The sequence below is a fragment of the Desmodus rotundus genome, chromosome 1 (genome assembly GCF_022682495.2).
Source record: "Desmodus rotundus isolate HL8 chromosome 1, HLdesRot8A.1, whole genome shotgun sequence".
In the NCBI taxonomy this organism is placed as follows: Eukaryota; Metazoa; Chordata; class Mammalia; order Chiroptera; family Phyllostomidae; genus Desmodus; species Desmodus rotundus.
In genome coordinates, this window is record NC_071387.1 from 98,332,010 (window position 1) to 98,352,251 (window position 20,242).

Sequence of the window (20,242 nt, forward strand, 5' to 3'; positions counted from 1 at the left end):
CCAGGTGCAGGGACACAGTATGTGACCCTAGACTGGCTGATGGCCCAGGTGACAGCCCTCCTGTGGCATTCTGACACGGTGGAGAGCCCTAAGCCAGTGTAACAGTGGTCGGGGCAGCGGCTCTATGAGGGGTGCCGGTGAGACTAAATGGATGCTGCAATGCTTTTGGCTGGGAGGGCCAGGGTTGCTCCAGCTTTTCCCCAACAGGGCAGGCAGATGCTGGCTGCATGGGGACACAGCCAGGAGGGCAGTTCTGGCTATTGCAGGGGAGTTTGGGGCAAATATCTGCCTGGTGCAGGAAAGGGGGCAGAAGTCGGGGCTCTCCCCAGATCTCCCACATTAGAATTATTCATGGTTGTTCACAAGGTTAGTCACTGAGCTTTTATTCTAAGTCCTGGAGCCCAGTTGTGGCTGCAGTGATATGGGCATGTCGTGGGGGACAGGAGGTGGAGGCTGGGCTGCCCTGGCTCCTAGGCTGCAGTATAACTGGTGGCTGTGTGGGAGGACCCCTGAGGCAGCACTATATCAGGCCAGAAGGGACAGATCAGACCCTCCCTCGTGTGCTGGTCAGGAAGTAGGTGGAGGCAGGAGGCCTGCAGGCAGAGTTTGGCAGAAGCTGAGGCACACAGTAGGACTGGCCAGGCAGGGATGAGTCAGGGTTTGCAGGTGGCGGCGGCTCAGCGGAACTGGGGTTCTATCACAGAAGGTCTGAACAGAATGGGGAGCGGGGTGCTATAAGGGTGGAGTAGGGGCCCAGGAAGAGCCTACCCAGGCAAGGGCTGGCCCAGGTTCTTTCCCAAGGTGACCCTTGGGCAATCTACAAAACAGGCCCTGGGGGTGGAGCTTTGGAACCAGAAAGCATTCTGGGAGGATAGACAGGCCTAGGTTTCCCCTGGGGGCTGGTACCACCGCCCTGAGCCCTTCCTCTCCCATAATCGTGGCTGCCTGGCTCCCCCTGCTGGCCATGTCCGTCCTCCTCCAGGTTTGGCTGCTGCAGTTGGGGTGGAGCCTCAGTCCTCAGTGGCCGGGACACCCGTCCCTTGGGATGGTCTTAGGGTTCTGACCCACAGCCCCCATCCACCTGGAAGTTCCAGTCTGCACCCCAACACCAGGCCCATGTTCTCAGTTGTCTGGCTCCAGTGTCCACTCTGACAGCCACTGAAGGCATGAGGCCCGCTGTGCCTCTGTCTCAGGGGGAGTGGCAGGGGGCGGTGGGGGCCGGCCCGGGCCTGGCAGGCACACGGAGGGGCTACAGGGCCCAGTGTCCCCTTCTGTGGGCTTAGGGTCGTGTGCAGCCCGCAGGACCTGGACAAGCTGGTCCAGTGGCTGTACCAGAGTGTGGGGGCTCCAGCAGGCGTCGAGGGTGGGCACAAAGGGGTCTGGTGTACGGGCTTCCACACACTCAGCCTGTGTGGGGATCCGCAGGTAGAAGGCATGCAACATCATACGAAACGGCTGCTCCTCCCGGCCCGAGGCCTGCCCGTAGGTCAGGTCCCCCACAATGGGGTGGCTGAGGGCACTGCAGTGCACGCGCAGCTGGTGTGTCCGGCCTGTGTGGGGAGAGAGGGCCAGTGAGACGGGGGTGCCACTCCCCGATCACCACCCACCACCGTTCACTGATCCCAGCTGCCAACTCACTGCCTCAGGCACCGCCTGGGGACAGCAACCCTCCCTGCTTCCTGCTAAGACAAGGATAAAAGCTCAGAGTGGAAGTCAACTTTTGGGGTCACCTCTGGTGAGGGCAGAGCCAGGGTGGCACTCAGTACACTGGAGAACTCAGGCCAGACTTCTCACTGCTCCACATCCAGACCAGCAGGGCCACTTGTAGGACAAGGGCTGCAGGTTGTGGGGTTAAGTGTGCGGGAGAGGATCAGCTTTGAGAGCAGTGGCTGGGGTGGGCCCGGTCAGGATACTCAGCCTCATGCCTCACTTTCCTTTCCTGTGTAACAGGGATGCTGCAGGGCACTGCTCGAGAAAATGCTGACACCAGGCACCCACCACGCCAGGGGCAGGACACTGTTGACGGTGAGCGGCCTGGGGAGCTTCCTGGCCCCTGCTCTTGAACATACCTGTGAGGGGCTGAAGCAGCACTTTGGAGACAGGGTCACCTGCATACAGGCCGTGTTCTAGGACCACCAGCTCTGTGAGGCTTGGTTTTGGGTTCTCACAGCCTGGGGAGGAGAAAGGGAGGCTGTGAGGGTTGGCTAGGCCAGCCTGGGGCCCCAGTCCATGCCAGCACAAGTCCGTTGCCTGGGGCAGGCCCTACTTGCCAAAGGTCCCCCTGGGTGAAACATGCCCCATGGCCCTGCCCTCTTGCCCACTGTACCCTGGGTGCCCTCGATGCACATGGTGTGGGCCCGACCCTCTGTGTTGTTCCTGCCGATGGCATAGCTGATGGTCATCCGGCTCTCCTGGATGTGCCCCCGAACCTGCAAGGCAGGGGAGGCTCCCTGACACTCAGGGCCTGCTGAAGTGGGCTGAGCACTGGAGTCCCCATGCCCCAGGACCGGCCAGCCCTTACCAGAGCCAGGTAAGCCTTCGTGACACGCCGCTCCTTGAAGCATTTGTAAGCACTGCCTGCAGCTGCCTTATTTAGGGCCACACAGAGTGCTCCGCTGGTAGAGAAGTCCAGCTGGTGGCAGAACCTGGCACAGAGCAAAGGAACAGAAGTGGCTGGGTTGGGGGCAGCCACTTCCCTCCAATGGAGGCTGCCCTGAGCTGCCTGTGTTGCACTCCTGCATACCTGAAGCCATAGTAGGTGTCTGGGTCGGCCAGCTCAGGGAAGTGGTGCCGCAGCTGCTTCTGGAGGGTCAACGTCTCCCTCCACGTCTTGCTATCGATGCGCATGTCCCAGTGCTTGTTCACCACCAGGAAGTCAGGGCTCTGGTACAGGATGGGCAGGTTCTCCATGCTGCCTGGCTCCATGGCAGGGGCCTGCAAAGCAGGGCAAGCGTATGAAGTGGTGGTTCATGGGGTGACCAGCCCATGTTAGGTTTCTGCCCAGCTGGGATGGACAATTCCTGCTTTCCACAGCCCTGGATCTGAAGCCACAGAGTCCGTGTCGGGCAAGCATGTGCATCTCCCGTGTGCCTGCGTCCACTGGGCCCCTTACTGCTCTCACCCCTGAACCAAGTAGGAGAGTCAGATACGCTGAGAGTGTGGCCGAGGGGAGGGGAGCCACTGCTGCTCTGACTACTGGTCAGTCCCGCAGTCCCGCCCAGACCCAGGCCTTGGGGGAAGCAGTCTTGCTCTCCAGCCCGCTCCCACCGACCCTTCCCAACAGATCAAGAGTGTGCGATTAGGACCTTTCTCTGAGTGGCGATAGGATCATAGAGAGAGGCTACTACGCCCCTTCCCCCGCCCACATCCGGGAGAAGCACAAGCCAGGAAGGTGCAAGGGTGGGGGGCGCTGGGTGCAATCTACCCTCGTCCACCTACATCCCATTACGCAGGCACTCATCCCCTACTTGCTCTCCGCAGAAGCCCCAACCTCCTGCGTGTGTGGGCAGAAGCCGAGGGCTTCTGGATGGACCCCCACTGCAAACTCCTCCCACGACTCCACCCACTCTGGAACCGACCTGCAGTCCGGCCGCGCCGTCGGGGCCCCGGATGCCGCTGACCTGCTCTAGATCCTGCCCCCGCGTCCCGGCACCTTGCGACCAAAGGCCCGCGGACCTAGGTTCAGGCCACAGAGCCGCGTTTCTCTGGGTCCAACCAGCCCCTGCAGCCCCGCCCACGCTTCCAGACTGGCGGCCGTGAGGGCCAATGGTGAGGTCCCGAGACCTGCCGCTGCGATTCTAAGCATTAACACAGCCCCACTCGACCTGCGCGCGCAGCCACGCCTACGCCCCGACCCGCCCACTGGCCGATGTGGAGCACAGCCCGGCACGCCGGCCGTTGATTGGTGGCGCCGGGACGCTGCAGGCGGGAGCGGCGCACGGCGCTGTCGCGGGAGGTTCGGAGCGGATGGTGAACCCAGTGGCATCTGCGGGTCGGCGTGGCCATGGAGGACTACGAGCAGGAGCTGCACGGCGTCGAGGATGACTTCCACAGCCAGTTCGCTGCCGAGCTCGAGGTGCTGGCCGAGCTGGAAGGTAGGCGCGGGTTCCGCCGCGGTCTCGTCGCCTGTAGCTCAGCACCGTCCTGGTCTGTCCCAGGAGTCGGGGACGGGTACTCGGGGGAGGGCAGGAGAACGAAGGCTGGAGGCAGCCGTGACCTGGGGCGGGGGGCGCATCGGAGAGAGAAGGGTCTTCCAGCGTCAGGGCAGCCCTCTGGCGATGTTGGCTGCCCTGAGGCGGTTGCTGTGAATCTTCTCTCCCAGCAGGGACGGCGGCCCTATCACCGTCCAGGGGCCGGCACCGGCGGACCTTTGAGGAGGCCATAGCTAGAGGGGACGCTGCAGCTCTTGGCTCTCCAGTTGGATCTTCAGGGAACCGCAAATGCGGTGCCAGCAAGAAGCAGCTGGCCACCGACGTACGGAGGGACAGATCCCTGCCCCTCAGTATGTCTGCAGTCCCCACAGGGTGGGGTGGGGTGCGGTGCAGGGGTGGGGTGCCTCTGTTCCATCTCAGAGTGTGTGTCTCCCCAGCTCCCAGGGTCAAGCGGCCCAGGCTGGAGGCGGTCAAGAGATTGAACTTCGGGCAGGATGAGATGGAAGAGCTGCTGCTTCCTGACTCCCCTCCTCAGGACATCACTCCCCCACCGAGTCCTGAGGTCCCAGCTGAGCTGTGGGGCGAGGGGTGTGTGGCTTGGGCACAGGTGTCCCAGGGTCATAGGAGGGTCTCATTCCTCAGACAAGTCCCAAGCCTGGGGCTGGAGGCCAGTGGGAGGGCTCGGTAGCAGAGGGTGGATCTGGGCCCCTGGCCTGACGGTAACAGGAGGCAAGAGTCCCAAGACAGCCGGTTTTTTTTCTCAGAATTGTGGATGCTGGTGCTGACATGGGTCTCATACCACCTTCGCCAGCCACTCGTAACCCGGTCCTGAGGCGACCCCCTGTCCTGGAGGACTACATCAATGTGACCTCCACGGGTGGTGACCGGGCCTTTCTGGTGCTACGGGCTGACCCAGTGGGCACTGGGGTGCAGGTGGGTGTCATTTGGCCATGGCGGTAGGCTAGGCTGGCCACAGCCTTCCTATGGGATTGGCAGGCTTGATGCTGCCGGAGAAAGGGTCCTGGGTATCATGTCCATGCTGGGACCCTGGGGACTGCTCAGGGAGTTCACTTGACTTAGGGGACGCTCTCTCTCCTTTTTCCCCTTTCTCCTCCACTTTTCTTCACCTCCCTCGAGCTGCCTCACCCTTAACAGCTTTTCCTTTTTGAGTCCCTGGTTACAGAGGGAGCTGTTCCATCTCTAGGCGTGAGGATGCTAGGGAATGCCACCTGGGTCCCTGAGTACTGTTGGGAGGGGCTCCTGGGTAGCCCTGTGACCCACCTAGGAGGGTGTCCAGAGGTGACTGCTACTTTCCCTCCCCCAGAGCCCTTTCTCGGACATCCAGTGGCGTGGACGTGGCCAGCTGGGTCTGCTGGGTGTGTCCTTCACCTCTCTGAAGGAACAGGTTGACAGCGAGGTGGGGTCTGCTGGGGTTTGCTGGGAGGGGCGGCGTCGCTCCGGGGTGACCGAGCTGTCTGAGCTGCCCTGATCGCAACCCCTCCTTGCACAGCGGCGGCAGCGATCACTCGAAGAGGCCCAGCGGCTCTCAGACACACTGCACAGGTGAGTCGGTGGGCTCTTTGGCTCCTGGGACCCTTGTCGGTTCTTGACCTGTTGACTGCCAGCCTGAATTCTGGGTGGGGGGTAATCCCTGGTGGAGTGGAGGCAGGGGGGCTCAGGGCACGGTGTTCTTCAGCCTCAGGACAGAGGACGTGGAGCAGGAGGCCCCTGAGGAGGTGCCGGCCGACAGCCGAGACGACTCCCAGCACTGCCTCTGGGTGGATGAGTTTGCGCCCAAGCACTACACTGAGCTGCTCAGTGATGATGTGAGGCCTTGTGCTTGCTTAAGTGTGACTGGCTTTCTTGTTGCCGTAACGGGGGAATTCAGGGTCCAGCCATATAGCATACTGCCAGCCCACAGGGAATGGAGGACAGGGCTCTGGTCCGCCTTGCTGAGTGGTAGGTGGGGAAACTGAGGCCAGCACTGGGCCAGCTTGCTACTAGTCACCTATGACACGGGTTGGGGATGCAGAGCACCCCATGCCTGGAGCTTTTGTTTTCTTTCCTCTCAGCAGCTGATGCCCCTGGTGGGGGGGGATGCCCCTGGGTATGGTGGGGGCTCCGGGAGGGGTCAGTACTAGGGGGATGGAGGCCCCTTGGTGATCCCCACTCTGCCACTCACAAGTAGGGTTAGTGGGTGTCAGTCATTTGCTGCTCAGCCTCAGCTTCTATGTGTGTGTCCTGGGGCTTATGTCAGCTAGGGAGACAGACAGATGCGGCGGGTCCTTGGCACTGGTGGTCCCCCAAGGCAACACCTCCTTTCCCACAGTTCACCAACCGCTGCCTTCTCAAGTGGCTGAAGCTGTGGGACCTGGTGGTGTTTGGCCAAGAGAGGCCAGCCCGGAAGCCCAGGCCCAGTGTGGAGCCAGCCCGGGTTGGCAAGGAGGCCACGACCACCAGCAAGTGGAAAAGCCAGGAGCAGGTGTTGGAGGAGATGCTGGAGGCTGAGCTGGACCAGAGCCGGCGGCCCCGGCAGAAAGTGAGCCCTTCCTGTCTGCGCTGTAGACACAGGCACTGTACTCACTGGCTGGTGCCTTTGTACCTCTGGGGGCCACAGCACATGCACATTTATTGCTCTCATGGCTGTGGGCATGATGACATGTCGGTGTGGGGTGTCAGCGACATGAGTGGGACTTGGGTTGTTTTTTTAACCACTTAGGTAAAGTCAGGGTCTCTTGAAGGGCCCTGTACCTCCCAGAGGGTGACTGTGACGGACGGTGGGTGGTTTCGGGGGTCAGTCGTGTCAGTAATAGATGTGTTCCTGTCAGGCCTCCCTGTCACTGGCTTGATTCAGGGCTTTCTCATTCTGAAGTGCTACTTCTGAGCCGTGAACATGCTGGGTCCTCACCTGGTGACAGGTGAGGTAGGGAGGACCTTACTCAGCACCAAACCTCACAGAACAGGATTATCAGTCTCGGTGGCGGGGCTGTGAGGACCTAAACATGGTTTAGGCGGCAGCATGTCTTCGTGTCTCGGCTGCAGGTGGCGCTACTGTGTGGACCCCCTGGGCTGGGCAAGACCACCCTGGCCCATGTGATAGCAAGGCACGCTGGGTACTGTGTGGTGGAAATGAACGCAAGGTGAGTGGTGCCAAGGCCCAGCCTCTGGGGCTCCTGTCTGTGCTCATGTGTCTTGTTGAATCTGGGAGGCTGGTGGGTTAGAGGTGGGGCTGGGGTCTCGGGCGTTGCCAGGGGACTGGGGTCCTCGGGTCACTGGGATTTGGGGCAGCCACGTTGCAGGGTCTCCTCTTGCAGTAGCTGTAAGGTGTAAGTGTGGCAGCTTGGCCCTGGGAGGTCATCCTGCCAGGTCCACTGGCTGCTGCCCTGGCCGAGCCCACAGCTGCCCTGATGGCCCTGCCCCTGCTTCATGGTTCCAGTGATGACCGCAGCCCTGAGGCCTTCCGCACCCACATCGAGGCAGCGACGCAGATGGAGTCGGTGCTGGGTGCTGGTGGGAAGCCCAACTGCCTGGTCATTGACGAGATCGATGGGGCCTCCACGGTGGGCCTGGGTGCCTGACCGGTGGGTGGGTGGGCGGGCGGGCAGTGGGGACTGTGGCTTATCGCATCCCCTCCACCTTCCCCCCAGGCTGCCATCAATGTACTCCTCAGCATCATCGATCGCAAGGGCCCGAGGGAAGCAAAGCCAGGGAGCCTGGCCGTGCTGGCCGGCGAGGGGCGGCGGCTGCGACCAGAGGGGGGTGTCTTGATGAGACCGGTCATCTGTATCTGTAATGACCTGTGAGTAGTTGGGGCAGGGTCTCGGGTGGGGGCCTGAGGGTGTTTCACTGGGTGGGGCTTCCGCAGGGGGGCGGAGGACTCCAGGGATGTGAGGCTGGTATTTGGCTGAGTGGTTCCCCCTACACTCTATGCCCATCCCGCAGGTTCGCGCCCTCTCTGCGACAGCTGAAGCAGCAGGCTTTGCTGCTCCACTTTCCGCCTACAGTACCCTCTAGGCTCGTGCAGCGGCTACAGGAGGTCCGTGGGGGTGGGGTGGGGTGGGGTACAGAGCCCAGGCTGCCTGGCTCATGCGGGGGTGGGGGGCCTTCCCCATCCTTCTCCTCTTGCATCCAGGGCCCCACCCCCAGTTGCCCCTGCTACTACCCATGCCTGCCCCCCCGCCCCCAGCTGTCCCAGGTCCTGAGGGTGAGGGGTGACTATCACTTTGGTGTCTGGTGGTGGGTGGTCCCAAGCAGGGAACACGATCAGTTCATAGGGTGTGCAGCCTTTGTCTCCTGTGGCATGAGAGCAACTACTCATCTGTTTCCAGGGAGGATGTGGCCATAAGGTGGGGCTCTGGGGGGCATGTGGACACCCGTGCTCTTGCCTCCTGCAGATCTCCGTACGGCAGGGCCTGCAGGCCGACCCGGGTGCCTTGGCAGCCCTCTGTGAGAAGACGGACAATGACATTCGCGCCTGCATCAACACCCTGCAGGTGAGCTGGGGGCCACCGGCTGTGGTGGGGTGGGGCGGGGCAGGGGGCCGCTGCCTCTCACCTCCCACACCCTCTGTCCAGTTCCTGCATGGGCGGGGCCAGCGGGAGCTGAGTGTCCGGGCTGTGCAGGCCACACGAGTCGGCCTCAAGGACCAGCGCAAGGGGCTGTTCTCTGTGTGGCAGGAGGTCTTCCAGCTTCCCCGGGCCCAGAGGTAGACGAGGGGGACAGAATGAGCGGGTGGGCCTGCCTCCACCTGGACATCTGTGGGGCCCCAGCCCTGGACACCAGACCCTGCATGTGCAGTCGGGCCCCCCTTTGCCAACAGAGGCCCAGGCTTGCCTGGGCCCTGCTTTCAAGGCTGGGCTTCAGCCTCCCCCACTGCCCCTTTCTTGGGACATCTTGGGTTGGGAGGGTGCTGCCAAGAGGAATAAGGTGGGTGGGGGTTCCACTCCAGCCTCAGTGCCCCCTCTGCAGGAGACGTGTGGGCCAGGACCCCACTCTGCCTCCCCACACACTCCTGCTGGGTGACGGGCCCACGGGCCCAGGGCACCAGGCTGCCAAGGCACCCCTGACCATGGCCGCACAGCGGTTCTACCACATCCTGCATGTGGCCACCTCCGCGGGCGAGCACGAGAAGGTAGTCCAGGTAACCACGTTCTACCCGAACTCTCTTTTCAGGGTGAGGGGTTGGGGGAGTGTTCCTTTGTTTCCACTGAATAGGAAACATTTCAGGTAATGCCAAGCTCGAGAAGACGCAGGTGGGGTGGGGTGAGGCAGGGCAGAAACAGCATCAGGGAGACCTCGGTGGGGACTGTGAGCAGGGCAGAGGGCTGGAGGAGGGGCTGGTTAGTGCTGGTGGGGGAGTGGCCACCAGCATGGGCTAGGAGGGACAGGCAGTGGGCTGGGGGGTGAGGGTGTTGGGGGGTTGATTGATGGGATCACTGGCTGCCAGTTGGGAACCAACAGGAGAGGCGGCGGCAGCAGCTGGCCAGCCTGACCCGGTGACTGGGAGGGGGCTTGATTCTGCACGTGAACTGCGGGGATGGGGACATGTGGGTTAGAGGGCAGGCAGGGGTTTTGGCCTACCTGAGCAGGTGGCAGACGTGCCCCTCTACCCCAAAAGCCCGACGTAAGCTGTCTCCCTAAGCTGCTTTGGGTTAGTGGTCAGGGACCCGTGCAAGTCCAGAAATCCACGGTGAGGGCAGAACAGTAGTGGGAGGGAACAGGACTTCCTCATGGAAGGAGAGTGGGGGCTCATCCCTCAGTTCTGGTGGACAGAACTTCCTGTATGTAGGGGTGAGGGTGGGGGTTCTTTTCTGAACATCCCAGGTCTTGGTGAAACCAGAGTGGGGCAGCAGGTGGGCCCTCCTGCTCGGGGATCTGGCCACTCACTGGCGTTTGCTGCTGTCCCGAGCCCCCAGACTCGGCAGGGCAGACGGGCACAGTGAGAAGCACTGGTGCTGTGGGGGAGCCCTGGTGCCGAAGGGGCTCAGGGACGTACCGCCCACAGGGCCTGTTTGACAACTTCCTGCGCCTGCGGCTGCGGGACTCCAGCCTGGGCACCGTGTGTGTGGCCCTCGACTGGCTGGCCTTCGAGGACCTGCTGGGCCAGGCTGCCTACCACAGCCAGAGCTTCCAGTTGCTGCGCTACCAGCCCTTCCTGCCCGTGGCCTTCCACCTGCTGTTCGCCTCCAGCCACGTGCCGAGGATTGCCTTCCCCAGCAGCCAGCAGGAGGTGTGCCCTGCACCCTGCCCCTGTCGGGGTGGGGCCCGTAATCTGGGGGTGTCCTGGCTGACCTGGCTCTGGTTTATCCTCCGCCCCAGGCCCAGAACCGGATAAGTCAGATGCAGAACCTGATCCGGACGCTGGTGTCAGGTACCGCACCAGCCACCCGAAGCCGGATGGCACCCCAGACGCTTGTCCTGGACACCTTCTGCCTGCTCCTGGACATCCTCAGGCCTAAGCTTCGCCCTGTGAGTGCCTCACCCACAAGGGGAGGGTGTGGCTTCCAGCAGAACTGGACTGTTGGGTGTGCTTAGCATTCCTACCTGTTGCCCACTTGCCCACAGGTGAGCACACAGCTATACAGCGCCCGTGAGAAGCTGCAGCTGGCCAGCCTCGTGGGCACCATGCTCGCCTACAGCCTAACTTACCGCCAGGAGCGCACGCCTGATGGGCAGTATATCTACAGGCTGGAGCCGTGAGTCCGTGTACCACCTGGGGTGGGGGTGCCGGGGGCTGGGCTGGGAGTCTTAAAGTGTGGCCTTGGTGAGGTATGTGAGTCTGTCCCCATTTGTCAGAGGGTGGGGGCGTGGTGTCTGGCCCAGCCCAGCTCCTGCTATTCACGTTAATTGTGCAGTGGGCCCTTGGGCTGGGCAGAGCCCCAGGACCTGAGGTTTACTGCAGGACCTCTCCCTGCCCGAGTGTACCCCGGGAGCTTGCCTAGGACCCTCGTGCTCCCAAGGACGTTGTTTCCCTGTCCTGAGATGGTTGTGGGAATGGAGCGCTGCCTGGGGCCCTGCTGCTGGGCAGGGGCTGCGGTGCGTCTGGGATGCAGATGTCCCTCCATGTCGAGGGCGAGGAGGCAGTGATGGTGGTGGTTCCTGAGCCCAGCCTTGCCACGTTGTCTCGCTCCCTCCCCAGGGAGGTGGGAGGTCCCTTCTCATGTCCACACACAGTTGAGAAAACAGGTTCAGGGATAATCCCCCTGCTGGCCTGGGGCTGGGGCATGGTAAAGCCCCGTCCTGCAGCTTTTGAATTCTGGCATTTGGTGGTGGTGTGAGTTGCCCCTGCCCCTGTCACCACTGAGTGGGTGCCTGGGTGTCCTGCCCTGCCCACCCTGAGTAGGAACTTGGAGGAGGTCTGCCACTTTCCTGAGCTGCCTGCCCGGAAGCCCCTCACCTACCAGGCGAAGCAGCTCATCGCCCGTGAGATCGAAATGGAAAAGATGCGGCGGGCGGAGGCCTTGGTTGGAGATGCAGACAGCCCCCAGGTGAGCCCACCCCTGGTTTGGGGCAGAGCAGGGCCCAGTAGGGCAGTGCCCTCTGAGTGGACACTGCCCTTGGACTGGCCCTGCCCGTCAGCTCTCATTGTATCCACTTTTGCAGGCAGAAGAGAATCCCCCCAGGGCCAGAGGCCCACAGGGGGGTGCCGGGGGAAAAGGAGCACAGTTACCCACTCCACACAGCCACGAGCAGCGGCTGGAGCGCATCCTGAAGAGAGCTGCCCTGGAGGACCAGGTTGGGGGCCAGAGGGTGGCCAAGCGGGTGGGGCTGTACAACTGAGGGACCCACATGGAGGTGTAGCTCCGTGCAGCTCGGCGGGACTGGGTTTCACCTGGGCAGGAGGGTGGGTTCTGCTGGCACCTGCTGCCCTGGCCCTGACGGAGCTGGCAGCTCTGAGGGTGGTGAGGGGCAGAGGAGACACTTGCTGAGCAGGTCAGCACAGAATGAGGGGAAGGTGCTGGGAGAGGTGTCTACTCCCCAGCCCTGCGCCACTGTTCAGAGGTGCCGTGAGACCCATTCTCCCTGGGAGAGCTCTCCCCTTGCGGCAGGGGGTGTCCTCTGTCTGTCCCCGTGAGCCTGACCTCCCCTTCTGTAGCCCGAGAGGGACTTCTTCGGCCGTGTGGTCATCAGGAGAGCAGCAGTGCTGAGCGCAGGTGTGTGTGGGGCGGGAGCTGGGGAGGTAGGGGCTGGGGTCAGGCAGAAGGTCAACCCTGTGGCCCCATAGAGGATGCAGCCCGGGAGACGGACGCGGTGGAGCGGCGCATGGGCACTGCTGTGGGCAGGAGCGACGTCTGGTTCCGCTTCAAAGAGGGCGTCTCCAACGCCGTGCGACGCAGCCTGCATATCAGGGACCTGCTGTAGCTGAGTCACACCAGACACCCCGGGGCCACACGCTACTCCCCAGGGTCACGCCTGGTGCTGTGGTCCACGTGGACACCCAGACCCATGCTGATGCCCCGATTTACACCGGACGCCCAAGTGTCCTCCCAGATGATGTGACGTCTGTGACCGACCCCAGCTCCACACCAGACGCCCGGCATCGCTTTCTCCGTTAGAAAATGTACAAAAGCACAGATAGCCCCAAAAGTCTTTATAAAAGTCGCACCTTTACGGAGTTGTCCTTTTCACAAAGAGGCTCGAGCCCGGGAGTGGGGGGGTCTCACAGGATGGCACACTTGCCCTTCTCTACCCACGGGTTGTTCTTCATGAGGTCAGGGTTCAGGAAGGGGTCCTTGGGGATCCCGTCCTCAATCCACTTGAGAAGCCTGTGGGTGGGGAGATGGGGTTGAGCAGGCGGGCAGCGGGCCCCAGAGGAGCGGCCCAGTGGCTGTGTGAGTGTTAGATCTCCGCTTATGCAGATGAGTGCAGGGCAGGGAAGTGAGATGCAAATCCGCAGCCACCGGGGTGGGGTGAGGCTGGGGCTCGGGTCCTGGGCACTCACTCAGGGATGGTCTTGGATGACGTCTCCCTTTTGAAGGCCAGCTGATACTTGAGGCTCTCAACCTCCTTCTTCATCTGGGGCACATCCCACTCCTCCATGGCGTCGGGGGCTTCGGAAGCAGCCAGCCTGGGGTGGGAGGACACAGGAAGAACCCTGGGGCTGTCAGCTTTTAATCACCTCCAGATGTTCCCTCCCCACTGGTGAGACCCCCACAAAAAAGGAGAGAGGGGCCCCACCCTTGCACACTAACACCCAAACCACTGCCTGGGGGTGTCCCTGGGGGCCACACCACCAGCCCTGGTGCTTCCCAGCTCCACACAGTACGGGCTGCAGGGCCTGGGCGTGAGGCCCTACTAATGAGGCCCCGTGTGTGGGCAGCCCTGCCCCAAAGGGCTAATTAACTGCAGAGAGAACTTTCTACCCTTAGAGCTGCGTCCCCACCGGATCAAAGCCTTACCAAGGCTGAGCCTTTGGGTTGCAGAGGTTTGGGGCACTGTCCCTGCTGAGGAGGTGGCGGGATTGGCACACAGCACAAACAGGTTCCCAGGACTCTGTGCCAGTAGTCCGTCCGCCCCCCCGCCCCCCCACTGCCTTCCAACTGTGAGTCTGTGAGGCCCTACTGGTGGCAGAGGTGGGGCGCAGACTATCATGTAAGGGGCGGGACCCTGCCCGGCCCCTCCACAAGCCTCCCCTGCTTTGCATGAGCAAAGCCCCCCACTGAATGCAAGTTAATCCCTGGGCTAGGAGATTTGACTGCACTTTGCATCTCTGACTGGTGGTTGGGGGTGCTGGGGATCTTGAGGGGGTCAGTAGATCTGCATTCGGAATAGCTACGTCCTCTGTTGCCCAGCGTCTCCCCTGGAACTCCACAAACTGCACGGGCTACTTTGTGAACCAGCTTGTAAAGCCACAAGTTGAGTCCTCAGAGGAGACTGGCCAGTTTGGGACACGTGAGGGCAAGTCCTGGTTGCCTCCCTACCCCAACCCACTCCACGGGCCCAGGGAGTCTCACTACCCCCATCCCTGAGGCTGGGAGCCAGGGGACTGGCTTTCTTGGCTTTGGGAGGGTGGGCAGGGAGGCCACAGGCTGACAGGAGTGCGACCCTGCCTGCTGCAGATGGTGTACAGTCATCCTGGGAGCGGGGGGATGGGCCCTGGTCTTTGTGGTGTTTGGGGAAAGTGACCAGACTGGGAGAGGCTGTGGGACAGCCAGGAGCGAGGGTGAGAGCCCAGGGAGGCAGGGCAGCTCTGACAGACATGTAAGAGGGGTGTGCAGTGGCTTCTCTCCCAGAGACCCCAAGTTCCAACCCCAGAGCAGGCTCTCACATGGACAGCTATGTGTGTTTGGCGGGGGGTGGGGAGTTGGCGGGCATCACAGTCTGGCTGTCCATAACCCCCTTCGCTGCCGCCTGGCCCTACCTGTGTGCAGCTGAGCCCAGCCCTCCAGCTCCATGCACCCTGCCTGCCCCTCAGCCTGCACCACCTCCCAGATGGTACTTGGCAGGCACTGCAGGGATAACGCAGCTCCCCTTCCTGTGGGCTGCCCCACCCTACTCCACCCGCAGACAGAGGGGGTCTTCCTCAGCACCTGGCTTGGTCCCTTGGGATACCCAGGGCGGCTGCCCTGGGCTGAAAGACACACAGGCAGAGGTGTCTTGTCTTGGGTTAGGTCTGTCCAGGTCAGCCCAGTGAGACCCAGGCAAGTCTCAGAACCCCGGGCCTCAGTTTCCCGCTCAGCCTGAGGGACCGCCAGTTCATCAGACCTACCTTGGGCAGTGATGGTGAGGGAGATTGCAAAGTGACGGCAAGTGCTGAGTGATGGGTGAGTGAAGCTGGCACGCAGGCAGGCAGAGCCCAGCAGGGGCCGCCCACTCCCGCCACCTGGGGCCCGGCCCTGGCCCCGCCCCCACCCTCCACCCCCCTCCTCAGGGCTGAGCTGAACCCGGGGACTTGGCGGGGCCCTGCTAGTCTCCAAGAGTGGGAGATGCAGTGTGAGGTCAGCTCTGGCCCTGAGAGGTGGGCCAGCCCTCCAGTTCTCACAACAGATTCCACCTGGACCAGAACTGTTCCCCCTTCTTGGATGGTGCCCTGGGCACACCCAGTGGGCCCGCTCCTGTGCCTCACTCTAAGGGAAGCTGTGCCCCCAGGGCCATTGGGGTGACGCAGGTGCCAGGCTGTATCCTGAGCAGGCTCCCAGGTGGCAGGGTCCAGCTCTCCAACCAAGGCCCCTAAGGGGGCCGGACCCAAGGCTGCCTGGTTGGGGTGGGGGAGGCCTGGACAGGTGCTCCTGTGATCTCCCCTGGGCTCAGGGTCTATGACCAGCCACTCTGCCCCACCTGGAATGCAGGAGGGGTGCCCCCTGCCCCTTCAGACACCTAGGTCCTTCCCGTTGTGATTCTGTAAAAGGGGTCGGTGACGCCTCCCGGCCCCTCGAGTGTGTACACGCTGGCAGATCAGGAGGCGCTCGGGAACTGGGGCATAGCAGGGAAAGTAGGGATTATTTTATGGATTTGGCGGGGGTGAGGGCTTAGACCCGAGGGCGTCCTCGTTCTCAGGGCAGATGGCCACAGTGCTGGCTTCCCTCTACTCCGTCCCGCCCCATCCCCCACCCCTGGGGCCTGCGCTCACCTGCCTGCCTGGCCTCTCTGGTGCTGTGCTTGGGCTGCCTGGGGTCTCCTGGGACTGGGGGCCCTGCTCACACTGGTAGGAAGCTGAGGGCAGGGGTTCTTGTCAGTCCCCAAGACTAGCTCAAGGTATGGATTGAGACCCAGGCTGGGTAGATTCCACTACCTTGTCACGCCTTCCCCTTGGGAGGCGTGGTAGATGGGCATCCGGGACCAGGCTGTGGCCTGACAGTGTTCCCCGAAAGCCCCTGAAAGAGGAGCCCTGGCGCGACCTCGCCAGGGGTGGACCTCCATGCTCGGCTCTAGGGGGTGCTCTGCAGGTGCTGTTTGCACTCTTCACTGTGGAATCAGAAAGTTCTAGGTGGTCACAGCACTCGAGTTCTCCGGGGTGTCCTCAGCTCAGCATAGCCGGGCCTGCAGTGGGGAGTCGTGGGGCACAGACCCTGCCCTTCCCCCACTGGGCTCTGGGACCTGGGGTTCAGAAGTGCGCATTGTGCTGACTCAGGTGGCCCCGTATGATGAAGGCCACAGCTGTTCGGTGGCCAAGCTGGAGAATGCCTGCTTGTGTGAGCTCAGGCAGCCGCCCCCTAGGGGAGAGTTGGGGAGCCCAGCTCTCCTATTTCTCGCCTTCCTGGGAGGCAGACTTGTGGGCCCCAAACACGTCTGGGTCCAGGGCCCCCTCACTGGAGCCGCCTGTGGGGACTGGGCGGGCGCAGAGGGCTCAGAGGCCCTAGGACTCATGGTGGGGCAGGCGGGGGCGGGGCTCAAAGAAGCAGGGGCAGCTTGTCCTCCAGCTGAGCGCCAGCACGCGGACTCCCAGAGTGGGCCCAGGGAGACAGCCGCCTTTCTGAAATTAGCTCCAGTAACTGGGCTGCTGGTGAGAGCTGGCGGAGCTCCTCACTGGCCTAGAAACGGAGGCCCCAAGCCCCAGGCCTGCAGAGGCCCCTCACGGGGAAGGTGATTCAGGCCAGGCCTCCCAGGGGACGTGGCAAGCGTAGGGGCAGGGGCAGCGAGGCCCTGTGGCAGTGATGCTCTTGGTGTTCAAGAAGAATCAAACATGTGCAGGGGTTGCTTTGACGCCTTCTGAGCAGGGACCCGGGGAGGGCTCAGAGAGGAAGGGGAGGAAACGCCCCAACCAGACAGGGCCCACATATGGGCACTGTCCCTGCCTGTTCCCAAGGTGGCTCTGACCTTTGGCCTGTCTCTCACCAGGTCACCTCTGAGCTGCCCAGTGCCACGCCCAGCTGCTGTCAGCTGCAGCTCCACGTGGGGGCACAGTGCCACTTGGGTTCTCCAGAGACCGGGGCTTGTCCTCTGCATGGTTCCCCGGGGAGAGAGGGCAGGCAGCCCTGGGCAGAGGTGTGGGGCCCTCGGTAAGATTGCCGCTGTCGGTGTCCGCGGTTGTGCTGCAGAGACCGCTGGGCGGGGGAGGTATTTAGGCTTACACACAGCCCTCCCAGGGTCACAGACCTGGCCTCAGGTGGGAAGCCAAAGGCAAGCGGGCTGTGTTGCAGGGCCCTGATGGGGCACAGTGGGCGCCCTGCCTGCCAGGGAGGGCACAGGAGCCTTGGGGTTACGACAGGCCAGCCACCCTCCCGAGGCATAGTGATGAGTTCTGGTGGCTTCAGGGGGACATGCTGACTTCATTTCCACCCCTGGAAACCAAACCGGGACAGGTGAACGTGGGGATTAGAGAAACACCAAAGAAACCTGTTGTTTTGCCTGGTTAAACGGAGCTCATATAAAACTGCAGACAGTTTTTATGTAATCTTTGATGGTCTAAAAATGATTTGCAAAAGTAATTTAAGCTCTTAGACCCACGAGTGCAAATGTACAACAAATAATTCCATGGAAATCGAGGGTGGGCAGCTGGCTCTGGCTGGCACGTCCTCGTGTGTGACAAAGCCTCAGGGAAGCGACTGTGGTTAGCGCGGAGCGTCCCGACAGTTCTGGGCCCAGGCCGGAGGCGCGGCCGCAGCTCTGACGGGCTGGCTCTCCTCCACGGGAGTTCCGGAAGTGGCCGAGCTCTCAGCACCTCTGGGTCATACACAGTAAAGCAGCTTCTCTCTCTGACAGCGTTGACTGAAGAAAGCCACAAATTTTCTAATAACAAAAATCTGCTCAGCAGCAGGTGGCTCATGGTCTTGAGGTATAACCTTTAGAAAGTTTGCGGAGGGAGCGGGGAGCCCGGGACATCCTGTGGGAGCAGGTGAGGTCCAAGGCATCACTGGCTCGCTCCAAGCGGTAGCGTTCACAGACCCTGCTAACCACTCCACACATCGCACCGGCCCCAACAGGACCCTCTGGCTGCAGGACCTGCCTCCCCTCCCACGTGGGCAGACACTGACTTCGAAATGACAAAAGCTGAGCCGCTGCCCAGGGACAGCTAAGGAGTAAAGACAGGACGTCAGGGCACCGGCCCACGCTGTGTGCCAGGGCTGGCAGCCTGCCTGTGGGTGGGAGGGCCCCGGGTGGGAGGGCCCCGGGTGGGAGGGCCCCAACCCGGGGTTGGGGGTAGGAGGGATGATGACAGAACTATCATCCGGGTGAGTCCTACTGTGTCAAAAGTGTCACCACGAGTGATTCATCCCTGCTGGTAGAGAGGACCCCAAGGTGGGTGCCACTTACTGGCTCAGATTTTAGGCCACCACGTGGGACAGGAAGACGGTGACGGGCCGATTTCTGGACTCTGGGAGCTGGGGACAGGAACAGCTCCTCATGCACATAGTCGGGGCCCAGGGTGTACCGCACAGCACATTCTGGCACGTGGCTGGCACTGGTCTTGCTATGTGTGCCCGCACACTGCGTGGGGCTCCCTTGCGGACCCAGTGTCTACCTATCTGCCCTTAAAGGCACACAGGCCACGCAGGATGAGTAAGCAGAGCAGACACGCACTGGGCCACCGGGCTGGGGCGGGTCCCTGGGGGTCGGGCTGGCAGGTGCAGAAGCAGGTCTTTGCCCGAACTCTTGGCCTCCTCTGAGGGGCCACCATCCACTCTCAACATGAAGTGGCCCCCCAGTTCTACGCAGTGCTCGGAACCCTGCCCAGGCACGGGGCGGCAGCTCCATGCAGGCACGCGAGCAGGGCTGGGATGTGCAGAGGGCTGTAGTGGCCTTCATGGCTGACCGCACCTGCGCAGTGCTCTGCGAGGTGGAGCAAGGCAGCTGGCAGGAGCACGGCCAGCTGTCTGACGTTCTGGGGGCAGCCCACCCTCTGCTGCTTTACAAAGGACACAGGCACAGACATGCCTGATGAGCCCCCCAGGACTGTCAGCGCGGAAGCCAGGCCCTTGCTGTGACCGTGCGCTTACGTGTGCCGCAGGGCTTGTTTCTGGCAACTCAGGTCCAGCGTGATCACCCCCACCATGCAGAGGAGGACAGAGGCTCCATGTGTGGGCCCTTCTAGAAGCAGCCTCAGCGCCTAGACACTTTCCTACAAGAGCAAACGAAGGGGAGGCCTTTCAGGAGGTGACGCTGCACCCTGTACCCCGCCACCAGCCTCACCCCGAAGGCCAGGACAGTGTCCAGCCGTGACGTAGGCCAGGGCAGCTCCGTGAGCAGCCTGTGGAGGGCAAACTGGACATGGAGCAGTGGGCAGGCCTCGAGGCCCAGCTGTGGGTGGACAGGAGTCTTTTGGGGGCCCAGGCATGAGCCTCCCCACGAGCCCTGAGCCACGCCTGTGTAAAGAGAAAGGGGGGAGTGAGGGTGGATCGCACACTGCGGGGAGACTGGACAATGGAGCAGGAGGAGGTGGGAGAGGTGCCCTGCGCAGACTCACCGCGCCATAGAAGGGGCTCGAGGGCAGGGAGGGCCCTGCACGCGCTCTCAGCTACTGCAGGGTGCCATCGGCCACGGGCAGCACGGTCTGCACTGAGGCACACCAGGCGTGAGCTGTGCAGAGACGAGCCGGGCCCACACCATAGGGCTGCAGCCTGGACAGGTGTCCACTACTGTGGGGCTGTGCCGAGGGGGGGTGGTCACAGGCCGGGGCAGGGGCCAGTCACATCTGAGGCTGTGTGGCTGGGAGTCTGGGAGAGGTGGGGGTGCTCCGCCAGGCTCCAGGGTGTGTGGATGTGCACCGCTCACAGGCAAGTCCCCACTGACTGCAGCAGGGTGCAGGGTGGGTGCTGAGCCAGGTTCTGGAGGTGGGGGAGGGCCAGCACAGGCACCTCATGCCCTTGTTGGGAGGGGCTTAGGGATGGAGGAGCGACTCAGGAGGCCAACTGCCACAGCCAAGGCCTGATGCCAAATGGTCCACCAACTCCAGGGGTGCAGGGCCTGGGTGCCTCCAAGTGCAGACACCACGTTTGCTGTAACTGGACAATGTTCCCCAGGCTGGAGGAGAAGCTTACCATCTGGAAGTAGGGCCGGGGTACCCGCAGGGCCAGTGAGGTCAGGGGCCCACGCTGTTCCTGGCCCAGATGGAAAGCAGGAAGCCCTGCAACACAGGTGCTCAGTGGGTGCAGCCCACAGGGGCCCCGCTAAGCTTCTGAGGGGACGTGTGAGCCGCATCTGCCTGGTGATGC

General features: G+C 62.5%; 3 protein-coding genes across 8 annotated transcripts; 1 reads left to right on the forward strand and 2 right to left on the reverse strand.

Annotated features, from left to right (window-relative positions):
- Positions 1-334: 334 nt before the first annotated feature.
- RPUSD1 (RNA pseudouridine synthase domain containing 1) lies at positions 335-3,729 on the reverse strand. Of its 3 annotated transcripts, none has more exons than XM_024553415.4 (6): positions 3,579-3,729; positions 2,744-2,934; positions 2,522-2,645; positions 2,327-2,429; positions 2,070-2,171; positions 335-1,550 (listed from the first exon to the last, which is right to left on the reverse strand). In XM_024553415.4, exons 2-6 carry the CDS (start codon positions 2,923-2,925, stop codon positions 1,123-1,125), a joined length of 939 nt encoding a protein of 312 aa, XP_024409183.1. In that variant the 5' UTR covers positions 2,926-2,934; positions 3,579-3,729; the 3' UTR covers positions 335-1,122. The 3 variants fall into 3 exon arrangements, with proteins under 3 accessions (XP_024409183.1, XP_024409181.1, XP_024409182.1); XM_024553413.4 differs by having other exon boundaries at positions 3,621-3,722; XM_024553414.4 differs by lacking the exon at positions 3,579-3,729 and adding an exon at positions 3,439-3,525.
- A 132-nt stretch (positions 3,730-3,861) lies between these two features.
- CHTF18 (chromosome transmission fidelity factor 18) lies at positions 3,862-12,763 on the forward strand. Of its 4 annotated transcripts, none has more exons than XM_053927704.2 (22): positions 3,862-4,094; positions 4,322-4,501; positions 4,589-4,739; positions 4,916-5,084; positions 5,476-5,568; positions 5,662-5,714; positions 5,848-5,977; positions 6,481-6,690; positions 7,194-7,291; positions 7,588-7,711; positions 7,799-7,950; positions 8,094-8,187; positions 8,546-8,644; positions 8,726-8,856; positions 9,120-9,291; positions 10,156-10,380; positions 10,470-10,619; positions 10,716-10,846; positions 11,494-11,638; positions 11,754-11,885; positions 12,247-12,304; positions 12,376-12,763. In XM_053927704.2, exons 1-22 carry the CDS (start codon positions 4,004-4,006, stop codon positions 12,510-12,512), a joined length of 2,925 nt encoding a protein of 974 aa, XP_053783679.1. In that variant the 5' UTR covers positions 3,862-4,003; the 3' UTR covers positions 12,513-12,763. The 4 variants fall into 4 exon arrangements, with proteins under 4 accessions (XP_053783679.1, XP_053783683.1, XP_053783687.1 ...); XM_053927708.2 differs by having other exon boundaries at positions 4,325-4,501; XM_053927712.2 differs by lacking the exon at positions 12,247-12,304.
- GNG13 (G protein subunit gamma 13) lies at positions 12,727-14,979 on the reverse strand. Its single transcript, XM_024553457.3, has 3 exons — positions 14,860-14,979; positions 13,093-13,218; positions 12,727-12,916 (listed from the first exon to the last, which is right to left on the reverse strand). Exons 2-3 carry the CDS (start codon positions 13,188-13,190, stop codon positions 12,811-12,813), a joined length of 204 nt encoding a protein of 67 aa, XP_024409225.1. The 5' UTR covers positions 13,191-13,218; positions 14,860-14,979; the 3' UTR covers positions 12,727-12,810.
- Positions 14,980-20,242: the final 5,263 nt, after the last annotated feature.